Source organism: Physeter macrocephalus, chromosome 11 (assembly GCF_002837175.3).
Source record: "Physeter macrocephalus isolate SW-GA chromosome 11, ASM283717v5, whole genome shotgun sequence".
NCBI classification, from domain to species: Eukaryota; Metazoa; Chordata; class Mammalia; order Artiodactyla; family Physeteridae; genus Physeter; species Physeter macrocephalus.
Window position 1 is genome coordinate 11,893,265 of NC_041224.1, and position 24,098 is coordinate 11,917,362.

At 48.5% G+C, this 24,098-nt stretch overlaps 1 protein-coding gene across 1 annotated transcript in view; it reads left to right on the forward strand.

Annotated features, from left to right (window-relative positions):
• Positions 1-24,098, forward strand: part of FAM171A1 (family with sequence similarity 171 member A1) — a 129,913-nt gene that overhangs the window by 66,085 nt on the left and 39,730 nt on the right. The window contains exons 2-3 of the mRNA XM_024116393.2: positions 3,971-4,198; positions 13,311-13,403. Of these exons, the coding sequence (XP_023972161.1) occupies positions 3,971-4,198; positions 13,311-13,403 (321 nt within the window). The remainder of the gene's footprint in view (positions 1-3,970; positions 4,199-13,310; positions 13,404-24,098) is intronic.

Consider the following 24,098-nt stretch of genomic DNA (forward strand, 5'->3'; position numbering starts at 1 on the left):
TGGTAACCATAAGTCTGTTCTCTATGTCTGTGAGTCTGTTTCTGTTTTGTAGATAAATTCATTTGTGCCATATTTTGGATTCCACATATAAGTGATATCATATGGTATCTGTCTTTCTTTTTCTGACTTACTTCACTGAGTATGATAATCTCTAGGTCCATCCATCTAGGTTGCTGCAAATGGCATTATTTCATTCTTTTTTATGGCTGAGTAATATCCCATTGTATATATGTAACACATCTTCTTTATCCATTCATCTGTCGAGGGACACTTAGGTTGCTTCAAAGTCTTGGTTATTGTGAATAGTGCTGCTGTGAACATTAGGGTGCGTGTATCTTTTCGAATTAGAGTTTTCTCCGGATATACGCCCAGGAGTGGATCTTAATGCATATTTAGGTCTGTGGCCATGTATAGGGGCGTCCTTGTATCTGCAAAGATGAGATGAATAAATAGTTAATAGTGCTCTACCCCCGTCGTAAGGTCACTCCCCTGGTTGCCATTTTGTGGGAATCATTTTATTTGCTGTTGAATGGATAATATAAGTATTTCTATAAAAATGATACCCCAGTGAGACATTTCTGTGACTTCCACTCAGTTTTGCTGTGAACCTGAAACTGCTCTAAAAGATAAAGGCCATTTCTAAAAAAATGAACTAGCTATAGAACCACTGAACAAGAGGACTGGTCATGCTGTACTGTCATATGAATAAAGCAAATTGCAAAAGTTTTAAAAATATGATACCCCGGTGGTCTGTAATAATTTCTTAACGATAGTGACATGTTTTCACATCCTAGCACACCGAAAGGAGTAGCTACATAACCTCTTCCAAGGACTACAATTGCAGAACATAAACTAGGCTTCCCGTTTTAGAAGCAATTCAAGTGGTAGAATCTAGGACGTTGGTTATCGGAGAACTCCTTTCTTGTGTTCATTCACAAATCCTTTAGCTTTTTCCAAATCTCAGCTGCTTTTGCCTTCTCAGCAAACAGGTAAGAGAAAGCAGAAACCTCGTAATCCCAGTTGTTAGAAAATGCTGCATTACCATAAGATTACATAGATCATCACCGCATCGCTACAAAGCCACCTTCCCACTTGCCCTGTTTGAGAGGATTTCTGCTGTGCGTACGTTAATTCATTTATAACTTCCCATACCACCCGGGGACAAGGAAGACCCCGGTTCAATCAGAAAACAAATGTGTGTCTGTACATATTGCAAACCTGCAGTAAGTTAACAATGATAAGATTGGAAGGAATCAACTAAATATGTTTCGTAAATGCCATATCCTTGATTTTCTGGATGTTGGTTTTATCCCTCTTTTGGCAGTTTTCTCTTCCTGTAGCATGAAGTAACCAGGTTCAATTTCTGTAGCACTTTTTTTCTCTACAAGGTTTTTAGGTTTTTTCTTTTCTTTCCACAAATGGTTTCATCAATTGGCTTTTTTATTTTTAAGGCATTTTCTTTATTTACTTATTTATTTTTGGCTGTGTTGGGTCTTCGTCGTTGCGCGCGGGCTTTCTCTAGTTGCGGCAAGCGGGGGCTACTCTTTGCTGCTGTGCGCGGGGCTTCTCATCGCAGTGGCTTCTCTTGTAGCGGAGCACGGGCTCTAGGCACACGGGCTTCAGTGGTTGCGGTGCGTGGGCTTCAGTAGTTGTGGCTCGCAGGCTCTAGAGCGCAGGCTCAGTAGTTGTGGCGCACGGGCTTAGTTGCTCCGCGGCACGTGGGATCTTCCCGGACCGGGGCACGAACCCGTGTCCCCTGCATCGGCAGGCGGACTCTCAACCACTGCGCCACCGGGGAAGCCCTGTAGTTTCTTTCTATTCTGTTGCTCAAGGAGACGTTTGTCCAGGTGCAGTCATTCTGCTAAAGGGACCCGGCTCCCAGCCTATCTTATCGGTATGTGAAAAAAGGGTGAGAAAATGATCGACTAAGTGAAATTTGCAGTATTGAAAAGGTTGCTTTCGCATCATAAGATCGCCAGCAAGTTACCAAGGTGGAAGTTCTCGAACCAAAAGAAGTTCTAGTCAGTGTAGTGGCCCCAGTTGGGGAAGAGCTTGGGATACTGAGTTATTAGCCCCCGAGAAGGATGTCTCATCCCTCCACTTAGTTTCATACCCTTTTCCCCTCCAGCTCTCCTCACTGTGTGCCCTGTCCTCGGACCCTCAGGCACTGTGACCGAATGCTTTCACGCATAGTGACTGGAATAACGTAATGGCTCTCGCTTGTGTTTGTAATTAGGCTGAGATTTATGTCGTTATCATCCCCCATTTATAGATGAGGAGACCGAGACCTGGAAACCATAAGTAACTTGCCCAAGGCCATGTGGCTAGAGCTTGGTAGAGCCGAGGGTCAGACCTAGAGTGTGAATTTCCTGGAACTCTAGAGATGCACGCTGGGCAGTTCCCGTGGGGCTAGCTTGGACGCCTCCTCCCCTCACTCTCAGGTTGCCCCCAGCCAGCCTTGACCTCCCCAGTGGTCTCTCCACTGAGCCAGCGGTTCTCCAGTGGTTCTTTAAACATGAGCCTCCCTGCTCACCGGTTCCTTGTCCCATCTGCCTCTCCCAAATCACGAGTAAGGCTTTCAGAGCTGAGGCAGCTCACAGTGTATGGCAAGTAGTGCCTCTAAGTGGCTAGTGAACTTAGGTCACTGGCTACCATTTACTCCCTTCATGCCTGAGCAAAAGGGGTTTCTTGGAGCAGAATGCACTGATCGTTCTAGAATATATCCGGAATCGGCATCCTTTCACTGATGTCCACCGTGGTCCACCACCATCTCTTGATGGGGTATTACAGAAATCTCTTAACTAGATGCTCGGTCTCCAGTCTTGCCAATCCCCGAGTCCATCCTTCATCCAAAACCAGGTGTTTCCACGCATAAATTTGATTTCCAGCAAGTTACCAAGGTGGAAGAGCGATCAACATAAAGAACGATAAAAGATAAAGAACGATCCTTTTAGGTCACCCTTAGGATAAAGAACGATCCTTTTAGGTCACTTATAAAGCCATATCTGATCTGGCCCCTGTTGGCCTCTCGAGCCTTGTCTTTCCCTGGGCTTTGTACCCCTCACACTTCCCCTCCAGCTTTCAGAACCTATTTCCTGTTTCCTTTTCTCCAGGAAGCAGGGCTTTCTCTTGCCTCTGGGCCTTTGCCTGTGCTGTTCTGTAAGTGCCCCCACCAGATGCCCCCCGGGCATACCACTTACCTGTCTACTCCCTTCCCTTCACCACTGTAGTAGTGCACAGTTGCTCATGATTCTAGGTGTGGGGTAACAGTTCAATATACGTCTCTTGCATGAATCAATGAAAAGTATCCATTCCAGTGTAATTTTTACCGTTAATTTGGAGCTGTCCATTTCCCACATCCGTTTTCTGGTTTTGCCAATACTACTAACTCAACTTCAGCCACCTTTTCAAATGTTTACTTTTATTTTTCTTCTTCTTCTGACCTTCTCCACTGTTCGGGTCCTCCCTTGTAAAGGTATTTGTGACCCCTTTTCAGTAACGTCTTCATGATTGCTAGCACAGCAACCCTGAGCTCTACACATCCGTGTTCACCAGGACCATTGAAGAATTTTGCTGCAAATCTTAGCACCTACAGGGTCTTTCTGTAGCAGCCCGAGCCTTGCCTAGGCTGTGTTTGCCAGCAGTGCTGGGCAGGATGAAAGAGCATTGTGTTTGTTTAAAGGGATAGACATTTTCTCTCAATTACTTGTTGGTGTGAGAGCCGGGAGGAGCCAGGGGGAAAGCAGTTTGTTATGGGCAGTGGTTTTGAGGAAGGTAAGAAATCACGTAAAGTAAAAAAGGGACCTCTAAGAAGAGAACATTCCCGGCTAAAATGATTTATATTTTGGATGTAGATCGAGATTTTCTTAGCACATCCCACTTCCTACTACCTATCGTGGTTATAGCAGAATCACTGTTGGAGCTGCCCAGTTAATAGCCACTGTTCTTTGTTGCTCTGTCCTTCTTCCAGAGGTCACCCTGAAGGTCCACATCAGTGACGCCAGCACCCATCAGCCTGTCCCCGATGCCCTCATTGAGATTTTCACCAACCAGGTCTCCATCGCCTCTGGCACCTCGGGGACAGATGGCGTCGCCTTCCTCAAATTCCAGTATAAGCTGGGCAGTCAGCTGATTGTCACCGCCACGAAGCACGCCTACGTGCCAAACTCTGCCCCGTGGAAGCCAATCCGGTTGCCCGGTAAGGTGGTCTTAACCTTTCTTTACAACAGGGTTCATAGCCAGCCTAGGGATGGAGTCAGACATAGAAACAATTTTGTGAGTGTTAAGGGTTAAGTCAGACAATCAGGAAAATACTTGTTCATTCTCTGCCTTAGCTTTTGGGGCCCCTTATGTGCAGGAGAGGTGGGATCCCGGTATGAAGCTGGTTGTACGTTACTATCCGTTTAATGGAACTCATTTCCCCAGCGTTCCGCTTGTACCTCACTGATCATAACCAGCTGATGGGATTGGGGCAGTGCTCTGAAATGGGGCTTCCTCGTCTTGCTTCGGGGTCTGAGAGCAAGGCTGGCCGAAAGGTGGGGAATGATGGCGAGACTGTCTTTCTCTTTCCCACCTCTCACCTGCTCAGGAAGAACTCTGCTGTGTGTTTCTTCCCCTCTCAACACTCTACTCCACTTCTGGCTTGTCTGATCACCAAACATGTGGGCGTTTTTCCACACATCCAGCAATTTGCGGATTCTGTGACACCAGCTGGGTACTTACTAGATTGCCGGTTTATTACAAAGGCTGTTAAAGGAACAGCTGGATGGAAGAGACGCGTAGGGCGAGGTCTGTGGGAAGGGGTGTGGAGCTTCCATCCCCTCCAGGTGTACCACCCTCCCAGCACCTCCCAAGTGTTCACCAACCAAGAGGCTCACCAAACCCCATCCTTTTGGTTTTTTATGGAAACTTCATTAGGTAGGCATGACTGATTAAATCATTGGCCATTAGTGATTTATTCAACCTCCAGCCCTCTCTCCTTTCCTCCCTGGAGCTCAGGGGCGTTGAGACCGAAAGTTCCAACCCTCTAATCACATGGTTGTTTCCCCTGGCAACCAGCCCCCATCCTTGGGTTATCTAGGGGCCTTCCAAAAATTACTTTATTAACTGAAACTCCCATGGTAAGTGGCTTGTTATAAATAACAAAAGATACCTAAATGACTATTAACTGAAACTCCCGTGGTAAGTGGCTTGTTATAAATAACAAAAGATACCTTTATTGCCCTTATCACTTAGGAAATTCCAAGGGTTTTAGGAGCTGTGAGGCAGGAATGAGACCAAGACCAAATACATATAACTTATTATAAATCACAGTAGCACATTACCATTCACCACTGCAGAGCAGCCGGTCTACCACAAGGGGCTAGGACGGTCCCTGACATGGGTTCAGCTGGGGGTGGAGTAGGTGGGAAGCAGCAGACGGTGCCGCTTCAGGCCCCTCACTTCAGGCTCCATCTAGCGCCCGGACCACGTTACCTGCCTGCACTATTGCTGTGAGGCTGGCGGGGCGGGGGGGGGGGGGGGGGCGGGCGGGAGAAGCATGGCCTTTGGACCTGGGTTCTGGCTCCCCGTCTGTGCTTGAGCCCTTCTGGCTTTGATGCCAGTCTCTGCAAAAGGGAGCTGACACCACCTAGTAGAGTGGTTCTGAGTAAAAAGTAGTTAATGTAGGTGCACTAGCTTACAGTACCTACAACATAGTAGGGGCTTGATAAGCGTGTAGCATGTGGGAGAAGCATGGCCTTTGGACCTGGGTTCTGGCTCCCCGTCTGTGCTTGAGCCCTTCTGGCTTTGATGCCAGTCTCTGCAAAAGGGAGCTGACACCACCTAGTAGAGTGGTTCTGAGTAAAAAGTAGTTAATGTAGGTGCACTAGCTTACAGTACCTACAACATAGTAGGGGCTTGATAAGCGTGTAGCATCTAACACAGTGCCTGGCAAAAATGCCAACGTTAGAGCTCACCTGTGTGCCACTGGACACGCCCCATCAGGGTCCCTGCTGCCTCTGGGGCACATGGGAGCTGAGCGTGACTGTGCCCGTCTTTTCCAGCCCCAGCATCTACCCTCAGCCACAAAATTCTCTTTAAGTTCAACGTACACTTATTGAGTGGCTACTGTGTGCCAGGCGCTACCCTGGCCACTGAGGATACAGATCTAAAGACGCAGCACTCGCCCCTATAGGGACTTCATCGTTTACTTATGAAGCCAGCCACAGAACCCGATTCCTCCTGATGGGATCGATGCTCTGATAGATTTAGGTGCCTACGGGGATGCTGGGGGCCTGTTCACCGGCCTAGGTGAGCGAATGAAGGAAGGCTTCCTGGAGAGGCTGAGAGGGGAGCCGAGTCTTGAGGAGGAATGGATATTAGCATCAGAAGGTGCTTGTAAAAAGGTCCAGATTCCAGGACTCAACCAGTCAGACTGGGCAGATTGACCCAGGAATCTGCCTTTCCACAAGTAACTCCTACCCCGCCCCCAGGGTATTTATGGATAAAAATGTTCACTGTAGTTTGGGACCACTGCTTTGAGGGCTATGGAAAGTGGAATTGAAATAGGTACAACTCAGGAAATCCTTTAGCAAAATGTTAGCGAAAAGGAGATAAACCTGAGAAATATTTAGCAGGCAAAATCCAGAAAGCCTTGGAGAATGGGTGGGAGAGGTGTGAGGGAAGGGACAAAGTAGAATAAATGTAAGTTGAGTCTCGGGCTTCTGGCCGGTGATGGAGTGGATGGAGTAACAGACAGGCGGTGGGCTTGGGAGACCCGCCACCTTGCGGTGCCCTCACGTTGACCTGATTGATTAATGCCGTCGGCTGAAAGAAGCCCTCTTCCTCCCTCCTGTGTGCACCCCTCTCTCCAGGCTTGGGGCTCAGGCAAAGGTGGTGGAGGTGGAGGTGGAGTTTCGGGTCATCGACAGCTTTTAAGGGAGGCTCAGAGCAACGATCTCACCCAGAGAGTGGAGGGGAGTGGGCCTGGGTCAGAACCCTGGGGAGGCCAGCTCGATAAGAAAGGTGGTCCGTGTTAGGTTCTTGCTAAAGAAAATGTTTGCCCTCCCCCATTTTTCACACTGAGAAATCACTGGAAAGAACCCTGGGGGAAGTCTAAACGGTATCCAGACACCTCAGCTCCACCTTTGCTGGGGTGGGGGCGGGGCAGCAGCACAAAATACCACTGGTCCTCACCGTCACAGGAGTTACGTTCTGCAGAGTCACCGTGAACGCTGAGTTCGTGAATCCTGAGCCATTTGCTCCCGGGAGGAAGGGCAGGGTTAGGTTCCTGAGAGCCTCTGGTCACGTTTCCACCCACTGATCAGTACATCTCCTTGTTTGATGTGTGTTTCTGTTGCAAGATACCTGACTCAGTATACATTGTTGGTTCATTAACGCTGAACTCATGGCCGACAGCAGCGTAACTCATGGCTAAGGGAAGCTTGTCTAACGTGTAATAAGGCACATCCCAGCCTCCTGCGGTTAGAAACACTGGACAGCACTTTGGGCCAGCACTCAGGGGCTGTCTGAAGCAGGGAAATCACCAACAAAAAGCACAAGAATGCAAAAACTTGGCACTACATTGATTGCAGGAAGGATGCTTATGGTGTGAGAGCTGAAACGAGAAGGCGGAGCGTCCGTCGCCTTGGTCGACCTCAGCTGGGAGGAGACTCAGACTTTTGGCCCCTCTGTACGTGCACGTAGAAAGCATCACAAGTATTGACTTGGGGTTACAAATAACCTTTAGCAAGTAGGCACATTTGCAAATACTGAACCCACAAATAAGGACGGACTGTACTTTAATTACATTTGTTTTGACTTTGTTAACATGATCATTTGAGAAAAAGGCAACCATTTTCATAATATCCATTCTTCTCAAATGAGTAAATAATGGTTTAAAAAAAATGTAGTTTAACTCAAAGAGTTTTGGACGAGGCTTGAAGATGCCTGGGTTCTAGGCCTGCCCTCCCCGAGCTCTGCCCACACGTGGGGGCCCATCACAGCTTTCTGAGCCCAAATCTCTAGTTTCTGAAACTAAATCAATTAGACCGAATAATTTTCAAGGACTCTCCCATGTCTTTCTTTTTCTCTGCTTGCCCTGTCAACATAACAAGATCCTCTTAACTAGAATCTAACAGAAAACGTGAGCAAAATTTAGACTGGTCTGCTGTGAACAACAGAGTATACTGTTGTTTTCACGCATATTTTTGAAGGTGCACTTCTGGTATTTCAGGTAATTGAGTGAGGAGGAGAGAAGAATCGGAACCCTCTTCTAAAATATTTTTAAAATTTGAAACTAAAAAATAATTTCTTTACTACATGTCCACGCGTGGTTTTGTTTGCATACGCGTTCTTATGAGATTTGGGAGTAGATTTCTTTTCTCATCCTTGACAGTAGTTCCTGGAGGATGTGGGGGTTTTTTTCCCTTGCATGGAAGGGAGTACATACTGGGCAACAGGGAACCACAGCAAAAGGAGAGTACCCTTTACCTTTGGCAGCAGGTAGGAACAAATTTAGCTATATGAAGTGTCATCCATCCACTAAAGACTGTGATTTCACATCTTAATTATTTCCACCTCTATAGCTCAGGCCTTTTGCAAGAGTTCAGGGCTACTGCAGCGGCCTCTGGCCAGCTCAGTCTGACCCCTTCAAAACGCCCTTTGCATTACTGACCATTAGTGTCTTAAAATGTATTTTAAATATATATTTATATTATTTTTATAATATAATAATTTTTCATATGTATATATTAGATATATGTCTTTATATATGGATGTATATTTATACATCTATATATATTTTCAGGCAGACTTCATCTTATTGTACTTCACTTTATTGCACTTTGCAGATATTGCATTTCTTGCAAATTGGAGGTTTGTGGCAACTCTACATAGAGCAAGTCCATCGGCACCATTTTCCCAAGAACATTTGCTCATTTAGTGTTTGTGTCACATTTTGGTAATTCTCCCAGTATTTCAAGTTTTTCATTATTATCTGTTATGGTGATCTGTGATTTTCGTGTTACTCTTGCAAAAAGATTACACCTCACTGAAGGCTCAGATGATGGTTAGCACTTTTTAGCAATAAAGCACTTTTAAATTAAGGTATATCTGTTGTTTTTTAGACATGATGCTATTGCACACTTAATAGACTACAGTATAATATAAACATGACGTCTGTATGCATTCGGAAACCAGGACATTGATGTGCCTTCCTTTATTGCGATATTCTCTTTATTGGGGTGGTCTGGAACTGAACCCGCAACATCTCCGAGGTGTGCCTGTATATATATATCTGTCTAACTACGTTATATGTCTGCCTAAAGGCATTTGATGTCCTCAGGATCAAGTTTAGACTAAACAGAACACAGCCGCTTCTCCCTACGTTTCTCACGGTCTGGTCACCCTGGGCAGTTTGTTATTCTCTGAAGGAGTCTGGCGTTTTACCTGCTCTGTGCTTGTCTGCGCTGTTTTTCCTTTACTGTTCTCTCCGCAAGCTTTTGTCTTCTATCCGTTAATGGCCGGTGTGGTTGTTCTCTGCGCTCGGAAGTGTTCCGGCCTCTCCCAGGTCGAGTGAGATGTTCCCTTCTCTCTACTTATCACAACACAAGACAGCAGAGTCAGCATCCCCTCTCTGATGGGTAATGTACCATCTGCCTGCAGGTCTGAGGCGTCTCTGCCGCTTCCCGCCCAGGAAGCCCTTGCAGGTGTCTCTACCACCCACGTCTCATCATAGTCATTACAAGAAATCATCTTTTCTCGTATATGAAATAGGGTTTGCGGGAGAGTTTGCTAGAGCAGATGCCTGATGTTTGGAAGCACCAAATGCTATAGGCAAGAAACGTTTCAAAACGTCCTGTAACGGTCACACGCATCTCGAGAGACCAATCACAGGTGACTGCAGCTCAGAGCCCCCCGAGGCAGACAGCACAGAGGTTTTCAGGGCCAAGGAAATGCCTTCAGGCTCTGTGTGAGCTCTTGAAGGGAGCAGTGTGGTCCAGGTCTGTACCTAGAGAGGCGGGGAGGGCAAAGCCAAAGTCTGGAGGTGAGCTGTTCCCTGCAGGCACCAGCAACCTGCTTCTTCTTTCCTGGCCATTAGGTGCCCTGTGCCCTTGGGTGAAGGGATCTCTGGTAAAGAAGGTTGGGCTTCCCTGGTGGCGCAGCGGTTGAGAGTCCGCCTGCCGATGCGGGGGACGCGGGTTCGCGCCCCGGTCCGGGAGGATCCCACGTGCCGCGGAGCGGCTGGGCCCGTGAGCCGTGGCCGCTGAGCCTGCGCGTCCGGAGCCCGTGCTCCGCAACGGGAAGGGCCACAACAGTGAGAGGCCCGCATACCGAGAAAAAAAAAAAAAGAAAGTTAAGTTTCCCTGGGATGTGGTTTTGCAGGATTTACCCAAGTCAGGTTTCCTCCCTTCAGTCCTGGCTCACACACAGGACCAGATCCTCCCTCCCCCAACTTGGTACAGATTTTTCTTCCAACTTTAAACCCCCAAGGGGAATTCTTTTTTTTTTTTTTTTTCTTGCTTTATTTATTTATTTATTTTTGAGATATAATGCATATCACCATACGATTCACCATTTTAAAGTGTATAATTCACAAGGTCGTGCAACCATCACCACTGTCTACTTGCAGAATATTTTCTTCACCTCCAAAAAAACCCTCACGCCCATTAGGATTGACTCGCGGTTTCCCATCCCCCCGGCCCCCAGCAACAACTCATCCCTCTGTCGCTATGGATTCGCCTGTTCCGCGTATTGCAGATGAATGGAATCCTCCAGTGTGTTGGCCTGTTGTGTCTGGCATCTTTCCCTTAGCATGGCGTTTTCCGGGTCTGTCCATGTTGTAGCATGAATCAGTACTTTATTCCTTTTTATGGGTGAACAGTATTCCGCTGTATGGATAGACCACATTTTGTTTATCTGCCCATCAGATGATGGCTATTGGCTTGTTTCCACTTTCTGGCTAGTATGACTGATGCTGCTCTGAATAGTCATGTACAGGTTTTTGCACGAACACATATTCTCAGTTCTCCTGGTTATATACCTGGGAGTGGAATTGCCGGGTCACACGGTGACTCTGTGTTTAGTATTTGAAGGAACTGCTGGATTGTTTTCACAGCACCAAGGCACATCCTTATCTTTGTCATGGCACTTGCCACGTTCTGCTTGTCCTACAGCTATTGGTTGTGCGTCCAAGTCTCCTTCTAATGTAGAGCCCTTGAGGACACAGACTGCCCCCAACATTGATCTGTTCCGCACGTCTAGCTCTGGGCCTTGCACATACTGGCAGCTAAATGAATAAATGTGTAGGGAGAAGTGTCACGTCCAAGGCCAGCCGCTCACTGGTCGCCTCTAGCATTATCCAGAGCCAATTGTGCTAAGTAATTGATAGTCTTAGCATTTGATATTTCTGGTTCCTAATATTATCCTTGAAAGTTACTTTACCTCTTCTAGGCCTCACTGTCCTCCTCTTTAAACGTAGAGACTTAGGCTGGATGGAGTCCAAGAAGCCTTTGGATTTGAGTCCGTGAAGCATTCGCAGTCGAGGTCAGACTCCAGAGTTCAAATCCCGGTTCCAGTATTTGCCAGCTGCGGGGTCTTGGACAAGTTAATTCCTTATCTATAAATCTGTTTCCTTACCTGTCAAATGGGCATGTTAATAATACCTATTTCATAACGCTGTTTTGAGAGTTAAATAAATTACCAAAATTAAAGCACCTAGAATAATGTCTGACATGTTAGTGAGGGTTCAGTAATGTTAGTGATTATTGTTATTCCATAATATGTTGATTTGTTTTTTTCTTAAAATTCATGGTCTCCCCAGAAACATGTAGGCTTTGTGAGTTTTTTAGTTGGAAGTCCAGGTACTTAAACAAGAATTTTTAAAAATAGCACAAGTTCTGTCATCTTATTAGTTCCCAGAGTAGGGAAGACAGTTTTTGTTTTTTTTTTATCATGAGGCACACAGTAATCTAAGCACATATTTTAAAAGTCTTTCTTAATGTTAATACCCAATGTTTTACACCCATGGAGTGTGTACATTGTAACTTTTAATAGATTCCTAATGGGAGGAGGTTCAGATACTTTGTGAACAGCTTCTAATGAATAAAAAATACATAGTTGACTATTGTAGGGCAAGCAGTTGTTCTTCGAGAGATTGCAGGACTCTTTTGGCGTGTTGAAAGCCTTTTGCTAATAATACTTAAAGGAAAAACTGTTTCTTTTCTCTCTGTTTACAGTACTTCTGACACCCGATGGGTGGGGTTTTTCTCAAGCCAACCAGTTCTCCAAGTCTCTGGACACCGACTGGGTGGCCTGCAATCCAGTTCAGTTCTGACAGTAACTCTCCAGAGTTAGCTCAAATGCCACAGGTTAAGGGTCCAGTCCCACAAGACCAACTGCCACTTCAGACACAAGCCCCGGGTTGTCACCCGTACTTCTGACCAACCAGCTATAAACCAGAGGTTCTGGGCTTCCCTGGTGGCGCAGTGGTCGGGGGTCCGCCTGCCGATGCAGGGGACGCGGGTTCGTGCCCCGGTCCGGGAGGATCCCACGTGCCGCGGAGCGGCCGGGCCCGTGAGCCGTGGCCGCGGAGCCCGCGCGTCCGGAGCCTGTGCTCCGCAACGGGAGAGGCCACGGCAGTGAGAGGCCCGCGTACCGCAAAAAAAAAAAAAAAAAAAAAAAAAATCAGAGGTTTTCATGAGCCCCTCCCTGGGTTCGTTTACTATCATGGCTCAGAGAACTCAGGAAAACAGTTACATTCATGGATATTATAAAGGATGCAGATACACAGCCACATGAAGAGGTACAATAGGGTGAGATCCAGAAGGGTCCAGAAGGAGCTTCTGTCCCTGTGGAGTTGGGGTGTACCGTCCTCCCAGCACATACACTTGTTCACCAGCTTGAAGTTCCCCAAAGCCCGTATCTTTGGGACTTCCATGGTAGCTTCATCAGTCGTGGCAGGCGTGATCAATCATTAGCTCTCCGCCCGCTCTGTCCTCTCTGGAGGATGGCAGGTAGGACTGAACTTTCAAGATTCTCATCCTGGCTTGATCTTTTTGGTGAGCAGCCCGCCTCCAGGAGCCCACCCGGGGTCTCCTCATCAGAACAAAAGATACTCTGATCACTCAGGAAATTACAAGGGATTTAAGAGCCAGGAACCAGAGGCAGAGGCCAAATACGTATTTATTATTATGCCACACTACTAAAAATCAATATTGTTGATCGAGTTGAAATCAGAGAATCCAAGGAATGCAGAGTACTTAAAAAACTGGAGTGGGCATTTTGATTTAAACGTTTGAATTCCCTCATATCCATCCTTGTTTCTGCAGTGTTTTCTTCACTGAGCCTGGGCCTGCTTCCAGAACGATCTGCTACTCTGATGGTGTATGAAGATGTTGTCCAAATAGTCTCAGGATTCCAAGGTATGTTTGATATTTAAGAAGAGAAGTGGAGGTAACTTTGGGGCCAGCTCCGAAAATCTTGTGAGGGACGACTCTTTGGTCAGGTAGTGATGGCCGTGAATGTGTCCCCAGCTGGAAGTAACAACGCCTGGGGTCCCTACGAGCGCACGACACATTGGCATTTTGGTGAAATGGCTCTTGGCTGTGGCCTTTTTTCTTATCGGCCCAGCCTTTAAGTGCATGGGAGGTGAGAAGCGGCTCCACCCTCTGTTCACACCACATCTCTCTCTTCTCCGAAGCGGAGAGTATTCATCCTGGGCTCAGAGTCCAGACCCTGTCTGGGCCTCGCTGACCACTGGGCGGGGTCTCTCTGGAAAAGTTCATAAGCATTTGAGAGTAGAGCGTTTCAGGTTTTCGGCCACGCCGCCTGGCTTGTGGGATCTTGGTTCCCCGAACAGGGAATCCCCCTTAGTTGCCGCCTGCAGTGGAAGCACTGCAGTTGTTTCCACGTCTTGGCTTTTGTGACTAATGCTCCTGTCTTTGCCTGAATAAGTAGCTTCTGACCCTGGGTGACCTCAGCCGCTCATGGCCGCACCGAAACAAGTGGCTGGAGGAAACCTCACAGCTGCATCCACTGGGTACGCAGACCGCGAGGTGGGCACCAGCCCCGCAGGACCGAGGCCACTTCCTAATTACTTGTTTTCCGACTCTCCGAGATGGCTACTTCGCGCCCCGTCACTCCCACGCTGCCGTTTTCTCCCACTCTCGAGTGGGCGAGTGCTCGAGCTCGTGCATCGCCCGGAAATGCTCCCCTGAGCATCCTGGGCTCCAGCCGCTGCCCTGTTTCTCTGCTGTCCTTCGGGAAGGACTTCGCTCCCTCATCTCTGCTTTCTCGCCTCTCCTTGCCTCTTCGGCGCCCTCCGGCCCGGGTTCTTCCTCAGCGCTTCGCCGGAGTCTCTTACGGCCCCCGTGGGCCAGGCCCAAGGTCACTTCTCTCTTCCTCTCCCGGGATGTCCGCACAACATTCAACACAGACAGCTGGTCACTCTGTCTTGAGACTTTCCTCCTTCCGCTTCCATGTCGTGCCTTGCCTTTCTTGCCAGCTCTCAGTTGCTTCTTCTCTGGACGCTCCCGTGACTCTCCTGGGCCTCTGTTTCTTCTTCCCGATGCTCTCCCTAGAGGAGCTCATGGACCCACGGCTTTCATGCGCCCTGGGCACGCATTACCCCCAATTTCCCCCTAGAGGGAGGCCCTTATTTGACATCTTGACTCGGGCGTCCTGTAGGCATCTCACACTCAGCAGAGACGCACGGAACTCTTGACGTTTTTGACCTTCCGTCTCAGTGAATGGTGTAAACACACACCTACGCACCCAGCCAAGACTCTAGGAATCATCCTTGATTCTTCTCCTCACATCTGGCTTCTCCTGCAGACCCTCTTCTCTGCACAGGTGTTGCTGCCTCGGGAATCCGAGACACCACCATTTCCCGCAGAGAACTGCAGGGGGTTTTTCACTGGTTGCCCTGTGCCCACTCTGGCCAACCTGTAGCCTAGTCTTCGCGAAGTTACAGCGATCAGGTCGCCTTGCTTCCATCCTTCAGTGGTCTTCCCATTGTACTTGGAATAAAATCCCAACTCCTTAACACTCAGGGCTGGACAGGCCCTGGCCCTGAGCCTCTGGTGGCTGCCACTGTTACCTGGAAGGTCGCCACGGATGAGAAGGGGCGGAGATTGTATCTACACACAGAGTTTCCCACAGAGCATCTTGCCTGCACCCCTTCCCTCTCCTACTTCCCTTTCAGCCCCACAATTCCCTTTGTCGAGCCCTTCTCCTTCACGGCCACCTTGGACGTGCACGGCACCCTCGTGGGTCACCCCTTCCCAGTCCCCCTTTCCAGGAGCGGCACTAACCTTAGCAAGGTGTCTGTGACAAGGACTCACACTGCAGCCCACAGGGTCCGTTGTTACGGCCACGCTTTACCCCATCGTGGCGCCAGACCTCCTCGTCGCCCCCTGCTCCGCTCCTGCCTGCCGTCTGCCAGCCCTGATGCTGAACCGTCCCCTCCAGTGGCTCCGAGGGGGTTCATGAAGGCCCTCGGTGCCCGTGTCCTCTGCCCTCCGTAAGCAGTCACCTTCTGAACATGCAGCAGTCCCGATGACCTTCATCTCCCATGAGTTGCACAGAGTTACAGCCGGCCTGGCCCTTTAACCCGAGTAAGCCCACAGTGGTTATATCCGTCCGTCTGCCCACACTTGCCTTCTTTTTTTTTGTTTTTAAAGATTTATTGATGGATTTGTTTGTTTGGGTGTGCTGGGTCTTAGTTGCGGCAGGTGGGCTCCTTAGTTGTGGCTTGCCGGCTCCTTAGTTGCAGCATGTGGGCTCCTTAGTTGCAGCAGGCAGGCTCCTCCTTAGTTGTGGCTCCAGAGCTCCTTAGTTGGGGCACGTGGGCTCCTTAGTTGCGGCAGGCAGGCTCCCTAGTTGTAGCACGCGAACTCCTAGTTGCGGCATGCAGGTGGGATCTAGTTCCCAGACCAGGGATTGAACCCGGTCCCCCTGCGTTGGGAGCGCTGAGTCTTAGCCACTGCGCCGCCGGGGAAGTCTCACGCTTGCCTTCTTTCTGCTGCCCACGTGTTGCACGTTTGCACGGCATGGCCCACGCCCTGATTCAGCCCTGGTCTCGATCTCCACCCGGGCCACTGCAGCGGCCTCCAGCTAGTGTGCTGGTGTCCGCTTGCTGAGCTAGCGTTGGCGCTGGACTTGAGAAGATCAACCAGATGTCCCGTCTCTTGTGTCTCCTCCCAACACACCTTGCACTGAGCTGCCCGAGTGATCTTCCTGGAGCAGAACCCTTTGCCCACAGAGTGAAATCCCACCTCCTTACACAGCACGCCCCGGCCTCCTGACCTGGCCTCAATCTCCTTCCTAAGGGCTCTTCTACTCCATGCCTTGTGTTCTAGCCCAACTGAATTTCTTTTTCTATTTTCCATCTGAGATGTCCCACCCCATCTTCCCAATCTCTCTTCAAATTCTCCTTGGACATCAAGACCCGCTTCAAGGCCACACCCTCCAGGAGGTCTTTTCTGTGTCTTCCCTGGAGACGAGATTCATGCCGGTGTCTTGCCCTTCACCTTCAGCTGCCAAGGGACTTATATCATGGGACCCCCGACTCGGAGGGGTCACCAGTCCACAGTGTGGCCAGGGGCTGGGACCCAGCTGGAGGAAAAAAGCTGGAGCCATCAGTTCTTCTCGCTCTTCCTTTTACTGGGGTGCAACTAAGAACCCAGAAGAGATGAGACTCTCAGCTGACTGTGTGGTCACGAGATGCAGTGGGTCTGTAATCAGACCAGGTCATCTGCAAGCCCAGGTTCGAAGGGAACAGAGTATGAGTCAGAAAAGGGAGCTAGTTGGTAGCAGGCCAGAGAGAAGCAGACCGGGATTTGTGGAGTCATGTTAATGGCACAGCATTCAGGTGAAATCCACAAGCTCCTGCCACGTGGTCCCAGAGCTGCCCTGGTCGTTCCCGTCCCAGAGCTGCCCTGGTCGTTCCCGCGCCTTCCACGCCCCCCGGCTCCAGCCTTGGATTCCACACGTCCCGTCTCCCTTATGCCCTCTCCTGTCCTTATCAGTAACCAGGAGGATGGATTAAAACAGCCCTCCAGCTGGGGGTCCTGTATCTTACCACGATGCCGCCCCTTCTGCCATATTTGGTGGTAATATCTTACCTCCCGGACTAAAACTGAAAAACCTGAAGAGCAAGGAGGGGGTCACGTTCACCTTAGCATGCCCAGGGCCTGGCCCCATGCCCGTCTTAGGATCCCTACACAATGAGCAGTTCGCTGAAGGGTTGAGTAAATAAATATTTAAAAACTGTCCAAATCCCACCTTTTTTTGCACTTCCTGTATAGATCGCTCAAGCTCGGGTTAATTATTTTCTTTGTTGTGGCTGCTAAGAGGACAGTTCACATGTACACACACGCACACAAACATACAGAGTATTTGAGTAACATATTTGGTGGTAATATCTTACCTCCCGGACTAAAACTGAAAAACCTGAAGAGCAAGGAGGGGGTCACATTCACCTTAGCACGCCCAGGGCCTGGCCCCATGCCCGCCTTAGGATCCCTACACAATGAGCAGTTCGCTGAAGGGTTGAGTAAATAAATATTTAAAAACTGTCCAAATCCCACCTTTTTTTGCACTTCCTGTATAGATCGCTCAAGCTCGGGTTAATTATTTTCTTTGTTGTGGCTGCTAAGAGGACAGTTCACATGTACACACACGCACACAAACATACAGAGTATTTGAGTAACTCTCTCTCTCTAAGGAGCAGGAAGTATGGTCGTGTTATAAACCCAAGGATGTAAGACATTCATGGCAGTTTTCGTTATGGTAGTTTTTGTTATGGTTAATTTATTCAGTCTAGTGTATCACTTCCCTCCTGTATGTAACCGGAAACCGAGAACCATTTATTTCTCCCTTGCCAAAATCTCATTTACATTCCAGCTTTTTAAAATCGTCCACATTTTAATTTTTTAACTTAACGCTGCTTCGTGAGCCTAATTATTGCTAGTTGTACTTTTCCTTGTCTCAGTAGAATTGAGGCATGGCAGGATTAACACTGGGTGAATTTGTTTCACGTTTTCTTACCAGTTGGAAGGAGAGCCACGTGTAGATAATTTTTGGTCTTTGCGGTTCTGTTCCGTAAAGCCAATACAGAACTGAATTTCTAAATAATATATCAAATTTTTATTCTCAAACTGGCCCAGTGTAGGTGCATGTATTATTTTTTTAATGGAGTCAGAGGAGAAAAAAATAAACTCTTGCCGATCAGAAATGTAAGTACTGTCAGCCGTTTGAGTTTTTGTGTGTTGCTTGGATGTTACCGTGTGTCAGATGATCCCACCCAAGGAAGTGGGGAGGTAGTGTGGGGACAGTTTGACAAAGCCTCACCCGTGTTACGTGCATAGTTTTGGGTGATGCCCCGTTGTTTGGTTTTACGTGACACTGAAGCAAAAGATTTGAAAGAACGAAGGCCACTGGGTGAGAGAGGCGGGAATGTTCTCTATGGGAAGATGTTTAATGCTTCAGGTGAAGTTTTTGTTTTGAAATGTTTGCAACCAAATAAAATAGAATAAGCTCATGGTTGATGAGAGTTTTCCTTGAAGAATAAAAAGACTACTCACTTGTTTTCCTCTCTCTAGGTATGGCATCTATTTAAACTCTGACCATACACACCCTAAAACTATTCCCATCAGACGAGGTGGGATTATGTGCAGTGCCTTCATACACACACACACACACACACACACACACACACACACACACACAGAGTAAATGCATGTTTCCAATGGAACTGGCCTTAGCGTTCGATTTCATTTGAAAAGTGAGGAAAGTGATTGCGTTATCATTGCTGACACTATTTTATTGTTTGCAACCAAATAAAATAGAATAAGCTCACGGTTAATGAGAGTTTTGCTTGAAGAATAAAAAGACTACTCACTTGTTTTCCTCTCTCTAGGTATGGTATCTATTTAAACTCTGACCATACACACCCTAAAACTATTCCCATCAGACGAGGTGGGATTATGTGCAGTGCCTTCACACACACACACACACACACACACACACACACACACACACACACACACACACACAGTAAATGCATGTTTCCAATGGAACTGGCCTTAGCGTTCGATTTCATTTGAAAAGTGAGGAAAGTGATTGCGTTATCATTGCTGACACTATTTTATATAGAAATCCTGGAGCCGTCTTAGGATAACAGTGTGGTGAAGGGGAAGGACCAACATAGTCATTGATTAACTACGTATAGGGATCTTTCCCAACAGAGGCTGGGTCTAAAAGTATGCACGTTATCACAGAATGCTTGCAAATTGCTTTTGCATTTTTTTAACCTTTTTTAAATTGAAGTATAGTTGATTTACAACGTTCTATTAGTTTCAGATGTACAACATAGTGATTTGATATTTGTATATATATATGATACTGCATCTAAAGTTATTATAAAATATTGGTTATGTTCCGTATGTGGTATCTTATATCCTGTACCTTATTTATTTTATACCTAGTAGTTTATACCTCTTAATCCCCTACCCCTGTCTCGCCCCTCTCCCCAATGGAAACCATTCGTTTGTTCTCTGTATCTATGAGTCTGTTTCTGTTTTGTTATAGTCATTCATTTGTTTTATTTTTTAGATTCCACATATAAGTGAAAACATACAGTATTTGTCTGTCTCACTTCATTAAGTTTAATACCCTCTCGGTCCATCCATGTTGCCGCAAATGGCATTATTTGTTCTGTTTTACGGCTGAGGAGTATTCCACTGTGTATATGTACCACATCTTCTTTATCCATTCCTCTGTTGATGGACACTTAGGTTGCTTCCATATCTTGGCTACTGTAAATAGTGTTGCTATGAACATTGGGGTGCATGTGTCTTTTTGAATTAGAGTTTTCATTCCATTTTCTTCGGATATATACCCAGGAGTAGAATTGCTGGATCATATGATAGTGCAAATGGCTTTTCAACTTTGCAGTGAGATCATAGGAGAGTGGAAAGAGAGAACACTTGTCAGTTGTTTCATAAGGATCATTTTCTTTGAGAGTTTTTTGTACTTTGCTGAGGAACTGAAAGCTTTCAAGGAGGAGTTTGATGGTGATTCCAAAATGTAGCCTCACGATGATGAACCATAAGGTGGGAGTAGTTGCTCTGCTGCCGGCTCTCTCAGACCTTCACGCTGCCTCGGCAGAAACAGGATGTTGTCGACTCAGGGTGTGATGACGGTAAATAAGAAAGTACCATAAACATGCCCCAGGCTGCTCGTGGCTGCGCTGTGGTCAGGCCGGCTGGCGCGGCCCAAACCAGCGGGGTCCATGCTGCTGGGCCTCTTCGCTGCTCTCTTTACGGTACCCGGGACAGTCCCCTTTCTGTCCCCCAGGCAGTGCTGTCAGACTCTCCCACCTCTGCACACACTCCCGACCTGCGTGCCCTCCTCTTAGCCATGACCTGGACGATGGTTCCAGGGAACGCAGAGGCCGTGGGGGAAGGCTGCCTTCTGTGGCCTGCTTTTCTGCATCCCCTTCTGAGGGGACGTTGTGACGTGTCTCCCCGTGGCTCCTCTCCCACCGGGAGCCCCTTCACATCACACTCCATCCCTCGTCTAATCTCCTCCCCTCCGACCTCCCTCTGTTCGTGCCGAATCTTCCATCTTTGTCCTCTGGTTCTTTCTCAGCTCCCAGAATTACGAAGCCTGCCCTTCCAAGGAAACCCATCTTAATCCCTATTCGTCATTTCCTTTCCCACTCAAACTCCGTCTGCCCTCGAGAGTTTTCTTTAGGGATTTCTCGTGCTGAGTTCACGGAGACTGAGCTGCCAGCTCGGGTGGCCTCGTCCTCCCTGCGTCCCCGAGCTGGGCTCCTTCCTCCTGCACTTCCCCTCCCTCCTCGGCTCCTGTTCACTGCTTCCCCGTCTCCTCCCTGGTTCTCCCTTCCCCGCCTCCGGGAAAGCCACACTCCCAAGTGGCTTTCAGCTCCAGCCCCCTCCTCTGTTTTCTTCCCCGAGGCCACTGTCTTTATTTGGAACTACATCATTTCTCACCGAACATCTCATAAGAGCCTGGCTGATGCTGTGACTCTAGGATTTCTCTACCCACAGCCACCCCCCCCCCACTCTGCTATCGGAATTGGGTAAAAATGAACACGATTCCTTCGTTCCCGTTCCAAGAACCCCCGGAGACTCTCTCCCCTGCAGGTCGCCTCAAGTTCAGACTCCTGACCGGGGCGCACCAGGCCCTTCACGGACGCCCCCTCTGTCCGGAGCCCACGCAGCCTGCACGGGGCTCACGGGGAGGCCTTGGCCTCTAGCCACGGTCCAGATGTCTGTCACCCCTGGAATTTCTCTCCTGGGTGGTTGATGGTTCTCTGCTGAAGCTTCTCCTGTACTTTTGGGGCATAACCCTCTATGTTGGCATCAAAACACTGTGATGATTCAGCCATTGCCATGACTACCTTCTCTACCCTGGAGTTCCAGGATGTCAGGACCTTCATCCTCTTCCCCATCATGTATCCTGTGCCCCGGGGCAGAGGAGACTCTGTCCGTGTCGTGTCGTCCGGGTCATTCTGAGGACGCTCAGAGTATCTTGTGGAATCCTCTCAGTCAGGGGCAGTTTCCCCCCCGGGGCATCTGGCAATGTCACAGCTCGGGAGCCACTCCTGGCATCTAGTGGGTAGATGCCACAATGCGCAGGACAGCCCCTGTCCCCCAGCAAAGAAGTGCCTCTGTGGCCCAAAATGTTAATAGTGCTGAGAATGAGGGATGGTGACCTAGTCAGAATTGAGACAGACCATTACTAGGACGCAGCGAGTTGCCCGGAATAACTCTTCTTTACATTTAATCCTACAAGCATTCCCAGAACGTGGTGCCATGGGTTTCACAGAACACCCGCTCTTAAGGAGCTGCCATCCAAACGGGGAGAGGCGACGGGAAATTATTGTTGATCCTGCACCTGGTATGTGCCAGGAGGCAACGTGAGACGTCGTATCAATGCGTGTGTGTTCTGAGCTAACATCCTAGCAGCCATATCATGAGACAGGCGTGGGCCACACCCATTTTAAAGATAAAGAACCCAAACCCCAAAGTCACTCAGCTCAAAGGCGGTAGAGGAAAGATAGAAACAGAGAGATACAGTGGTGCTCCTGACCATGTTCTCTTCTCATGGCGCCTCTGGTTAGGGACATGCTCAACTACACAAATAAATACGATACCAGGCGCAGGAAGATTGGGTCTGTAAGAGAGATACAAGTGGAGTTTAGAGCTTGGGGTGGGATCCAGAAAGGCCACACAGGAGAGGTGGCATTGGAGGTGCACCTTGGATGACGGGTAGGATCTGCAAATAGAGACGATGCGGAGACGCTCGTCTCTATTTTTTTTTTTTTAATTTTTATTGGAGTATAGTTGATTTACAATGTTGTGTTAGTTTCGGGTGTACAGTAAAGTAAATCAGTCATATATATATATATATATATATATATATATATATATATCCACTCTTTATTAGATTCTTTTTCCATATAGGCCCTTACAGAGTATTGAGTAGAGTTCCCTGTGCTATACAGGAGGTCCTTATTAGCTATCTATTTTAGATATAGTAGTGTGTATATGTCAATCCCACTCTCCCAATTTATCCCTGCCCCCTTATCCCCTAGTGACCATGTTTGTTTCCTACATCTGTGACTCTGTTTCTGTTTTGTAAACAAGTTCATTTGTACCCTTTTTTTAGATTCCACACCTACGCGGTAATCATAGGATATGTGTCTTCCTCTGTCTGACTTACTTCACTCAATAGGACAATCTCTGGGTCCATACCTGTCCCTGCAAATGGCTGCATTATTTTGTTCTTTTTTATGGCTGAGTAATATTCCATTGTGCACATGTACCACACCTTCTCTATCCTGCTGTAGATTATTAAGTGAAATAATGTGTATGTAAGAACTTCGTAAATTCTAAAGTGCTGAACTAGACCTCCCATGAGAGAAGTGGGGCAGCGGTTCGGGTCTGTGTTGGTCTGTGATTGTTGCTGCTCTTGTTAATTTGGGAAGCGGTGGATCCATCGAAGGTTTCTGGGTGGGGAAAGGTGGTGATGAGAGTGGAACTGGAGAACCATCCGAAGCTGAGGCGGGAAAGGGGTGACGCTGAAGCACAGGGGAAGTTAGGAGACTTCTGCGATAGTTGGGGGGTCACGTCACAGGGTGGTGTAGGGTGGAGGCAGGACGGAGGGAAAAGAAGGTGCTAGAAACGTCGAGAAGGAAAGATTGGGCCGTCCTGGCACTGGAGCGACGAAAAGTGATGGTGCCAGCGTGGAGTCAGACGCAGGTGTTGGGGGGAGCGGGGCTCTGTTAAGTTGGGGAGGAGGTAGTGATGACTTCAGTGCCTGAGGCATCCAAGTCGAGCGAGGTACAGAGCAGGCGGAGGAGATGCAGGCGTGGAGTCCCCGGCAGGACCGGAAGGTACCTGGTGAGGCTCCAGCAGGGAGGAGAGTCGGGCAAGTCAGGAGAGAGTCAGGCACAGCAGAGGCCGCTGTGGTGAACCTTCGGGAGCTGTCGCATCCGAAGTAGGAGGAGAAAAAAGCACTCGTAGAGGAAAAAGCCGGCTACTCTGGGGAGAGCCGAGTGCAGCCCCGTGACCCCGCGCGCGCGGGGGCGGGGAACAGTGCTCGTCATTGTGAGTAGCTGGAGGCAGGAAGGCGAGCCAGGGTCACGGGTTTGCAGATTATACAGTCGTCAGGTGACATTTCCAAGGGCGGCGTGTGGGGGGTGAAAGCTACGTCCCTGGGCGCTGGGGGGAAAGAGAGGAGGCTTACGGGGATAACAGTGAAAGTCGTGTCTTGCTGTTGTTTTTCTAGCTGAGGAAGAAAGGAGTATATGTGTTGGTTGGGGAGGAAAAGCTTCTGGAGAGAGGTTTTTGATGAAGGCAAGAATAGTGGATCGAGTCACGTCTTGCAATAAAACAAGCAAAAGTTAGGAAACTCGGGTTGACCGTGGGGGAGGGCAGGGGCAGAAGAGGCAGCAGAGAGGAGGGAAAAAAGATTTTAAAGTGCAGCCGGAGGGGGCTTCCCTGGGGGCGCAGTGGTTAAGAATCCGCCCGCCAGTGCAGGGGACACGGGTTCGAGCCCTGGTCCGGGAAGATCCCGCGTGCCGC